This window comes from Alosa pseudoharengus, unplaced genomic scaffold, assembly GCF_046254945.1.
Source record: "Alosa pseudoharengus isolate Yale_2024_CS ecotype anadromous, Long Island Sound unplaced genomic scaffold, YU_APseudo_1.1 YU_APseudo_1.1_scf_14, whole genome shotgun sequence".
Lineage (NCBI taxonomy): Eukaryota > Metazoa > Chordata > Actinopteri > Clupeiformes > Clupeidae > Alosa > Alosa pseudoharengus.
Window position 1 is genome coordinate 28,467,740 of NW_027468609.1, and position 3,540 is coordinate 28,471,279.

Here is a 3,540-nt window from a genome sequence, read left to right on the forward strand (position 1 = left end):
TTTGATAATGCTATGCTATGCTATTTCTGTTTATTTTTGATTATGCTATGATGATACAAATGTCCTCTTTATTTATTGATCTAACATCCTCTTATATTTTAATAGTGATGCCTGTCTTGTCTGTTTTCGACCCCTGTCACAATTATACTACTTTGGATGAACCCTGGAGGGCTACCAACTACACTGACAACCTCAATCATTGCGACAGTCGAGTCTCCTGGGACGGCTGGTACCGGTTGCTGTATCATGGACAGACTATACGGATGCCCGAGGAGTGCATAAATTCATCTGGATGCGGCACCGCTGGCAAACTGTGGATGAATGGAACCCACCCCCAACTACAGGATGGGATAGTTACAAGGAGGATATGTAAGGCTTTGACCAATGGCGACTGCTGTTATGACAGAGCCCCTCCGATTGAAGTCAAAGCTTGTCCAGGAAACTACTATGTCTATCAGTTTGTCCTGTCCAATGGCTGTAATTATGCTTACTGTGCAGGTATGATTACTGGTCCTTTTGTCATCTTCAGTCTTTTGGCTGATTTATAAACCACCAAACATTTTTGTCCTCCCAATCTTTAGTTCACTAACTGGTTTACTGGTACTTTTGAAGAGCAGATCATATTTGCTTTAAAGCCAACCATTATTTTGTAGATGTGAACACCATATCCACAAACGCTTCTACATCTGCAACTGTGCAAACCTCAATAGGTAACAACAAACCGTTTTATCTATTATCCACGTTTTTTATTGATGCATGTGTTCTCTGCAAGATTATCAAGAAACTCTGGAAAATCCCTCTGACAATGTAGTCTACTCATGAAGTGAGGCACGTACAATGTTTACAGTGACATGAATGTGTTGTACCGTCTCTTGCTAATTCACACTCTCCCTCTTATCTCTGTGTAGTCTCGACTAAACCTTGTGATCAAATCCACTGCACTGAAGATGAGGTATGTGGGGAAGTATATGGAATCAATGGCTGCTTGTGCAAGAGCCATCACCAACCTATCCCAGAGTCATTTGGTAAGCTCTAATCAGATATGTGCTGATTAGTTTTATGGATGTTAGCATGATACAATACATGTACAACATCTGTCCCTCTCTCAGGATTAGTTGCCACATGCCACAATAGTGCCTGCTGGATTTCACTATCCCGCTGCCTCCTCTTTGAGGCTGGCTTTCCTGCTCAAGTTCTACACCTCAACGATCCGGGCTGCACAGGCACAGTCCTAGATGGACGGGTGAAGTTCCATTTCAACAATGACGACCAGAAATGCGGAACTGTTCTAAGGGTGAGGAGCAAAAATGTTTTGATCAACCTCTACATCTTCCAAAACCATAACCTTCAGTAAATAGATTGACAGATGTACATAGAGCCCCTCAATGTTTGTGAACATCCAGAGCCTAGATTGGGTGCGTGCGCAGCATGTGGTCAGAAAAATAGTACTGCTAATAGACCGGCATGTTGAGCTGTCAAGGTATGCACTGTCATAGTCTTCCCAGGACATGCCTTAATGTTAGTGACCCTTTTGTCATAGATGTGGAGCGATGTCCTTTGCTGTGTCTAAAGTAAACGCAACAGTGACCGGACAGTAACCCCAAAAAGGATCCCTGTTCCGGTTATGCTGACTATGAAAATTATAACCTATTGTTTTTTTCAGGCCAATAAAACCCACGTCATCTACGAGAATTCTATTCAGGGGACAGCCGACTCTGCAGAAGGTCATATTATTAGCAGACGGAGACGACTGAGTCTGCAGTTTGCCTGTGAATATCCTATAAAACAAAATGCTTCCATTGATATGGCTATCCATGTCCTAAAAAGGTGATATGCCATATCATAACATTTCGTAAATGAGTCCACTGTCATTTATAGAGCTAAATGTTTCAATATGAAGCTTCATTTATTAACTACTTTGAGGCAAAGTCCTTTTGACAAGTTGACTATAATAGATTTTCATCAAAAGCCAATGGATGCATAGTTTTCTTTTAGTAAAGCATTGCAAAAATGTATTGGTTTGTTTGATCCATATTTTTAATTAGCAGTAAAAAAGTGCTCTCTAATGCACCTAACATGCCTGCAGTGTTACACACCAGAAGCTGCCTGCAGTACACGGGACATACCAAGTTCAGATAACTCCATATAAGGATGCAGACTTCACACAGCAATTCAGTGGCAATGTGACTGGGCAACCTGAGGAGACGATCTACATAGCCGTGGACGTGGAAGGAGTGGACAGCCGCCAGTTCTCCAGTGTGTTGGACTCCTGTTGGGCCACACCCATCAATGACTCAACCTCCTCTATCAACTGGGACCTCATCACTAATCAGTTTGTTAACATGAAATAACAATTGCCACAACATGTTGCGCAACATGTTTTGTCACTGCCCTAAAACAGCAGAGTTTTGCTCTTCATGTTCCTGTCTCTGCAAGACATCTTTTATAATCCCTCATGCTCACCTCTTGCAGGTGTCCCAACCCGGAAGATGGCACGGTGAAGGTGCTGAGAAATGGGGTGTCCACAAGCAGCCGTTTCTCCTTCAGGATGTTCACCTTTGGTGTGCCCCCCTCTCAGGTGTACCTCCACTGCAGCCTTCACCTCTGCCTTCTGGAGCTAGGCCACAGCTGCATCCCGGTGAGCCTCAACGCCCCATCTCCTTAAGTCTGTTGAAGATCTTTAGACTATGAAATATTCTGGTGTGAACTTCAGTGCAGAATTACATTACAGTAAATGAGAGTAGTACCTCCTCAGGCTCTCTAGTTTGTTCATATGTTAAACAAACAAATAACAATGAATGTTTGTGTGTCGTGTTGGACACAACCACTCAGTCCCTCATTATTAAAAGTCTATAGTGTTTCATTAGATTTGTTCTGCCCATATGCAACCCTTTTTTACCCTCCAGATCTGTGACCATGTCCATCAGCACAAAGGCCGCAGATCTGCAGACATGCAAGATAATATCACTGTTTCTTATGGGCCACTATTCCCTGCTAGGAATACAGGTAAATGGTTACGCAACATGTAGCAGAGGTGTTTAGGCTCCCAGCATAATTAGTTTCTGTTGTGACATTTTTCTTTCTCTCTGTGTAGATGTGCTGAACGTCCTAGCTCCACTGCCAAAGAGACGCTCTCCTAAGCTGTAAACATCTGTCATTTCCATACACTGTCATTATCTGGAATCGTACCTTTTCATAAATATTTTTGACAAGTAAACCTCTGTACTACTACTTTTGTCAGTATCTGCTAATCCATGTGTTCTGTGCAAGAATCTTGGGCCTTTGTCTGAGGATAATTGGGGTCCTCACTCCTCAGAGTTTGTAGACGTGTGAGATAAAATGCAATTTGGGGAAGATCATGCGGTAACGGCTCCTACACACAGTTGTGTTCGTTGCAGTGGAGACGCATCCCATTCACTTCACATGGGCTCACGTCATCCATTGCTGAACTGAATTGTGGGTCCGTTGCGTCGCGTTTCTCCTGTAGCTCGCGTTGAGAAGTTCAGCTGTTGCTGCACCGACAGATGGCTCCGGTCAATC

The 3,540-nt window shown here is 43.2% G+C and overlaps 1 protein-coding gene across 1 annotated transcript; it reads left to right on the forward strand.

The window, feature by feature from the left end:
• The first annotated feature begins 263 nt into the window (after positions 1 to 263).
• Positions 264 to 3,140, forward strand: LOC143122636 (pancreatic secretory granule membrane major glycoprotein GP2-like). Its single transcript, XM_076283416.1, has 8 exons — positions 264 to 369; positions 909 to 1,025; positions 1,110 to 1,294; positions 1,664 to 1,827; positions 2,087 to 2,332; positions 2,473 to 2,638; positions 2,999 to 3,006; positions 3,095 to 3,140. Exons 1-8 carry the CDS (start codon positions 264 to 266, stop codon positions 3,138 to 3,140), a joined length of 1,038 nt encoding a protein of 345 aa, XP_076139531.1.
• Positions 3,141 to 3,540: the final 400 nt, after the last annotated feature.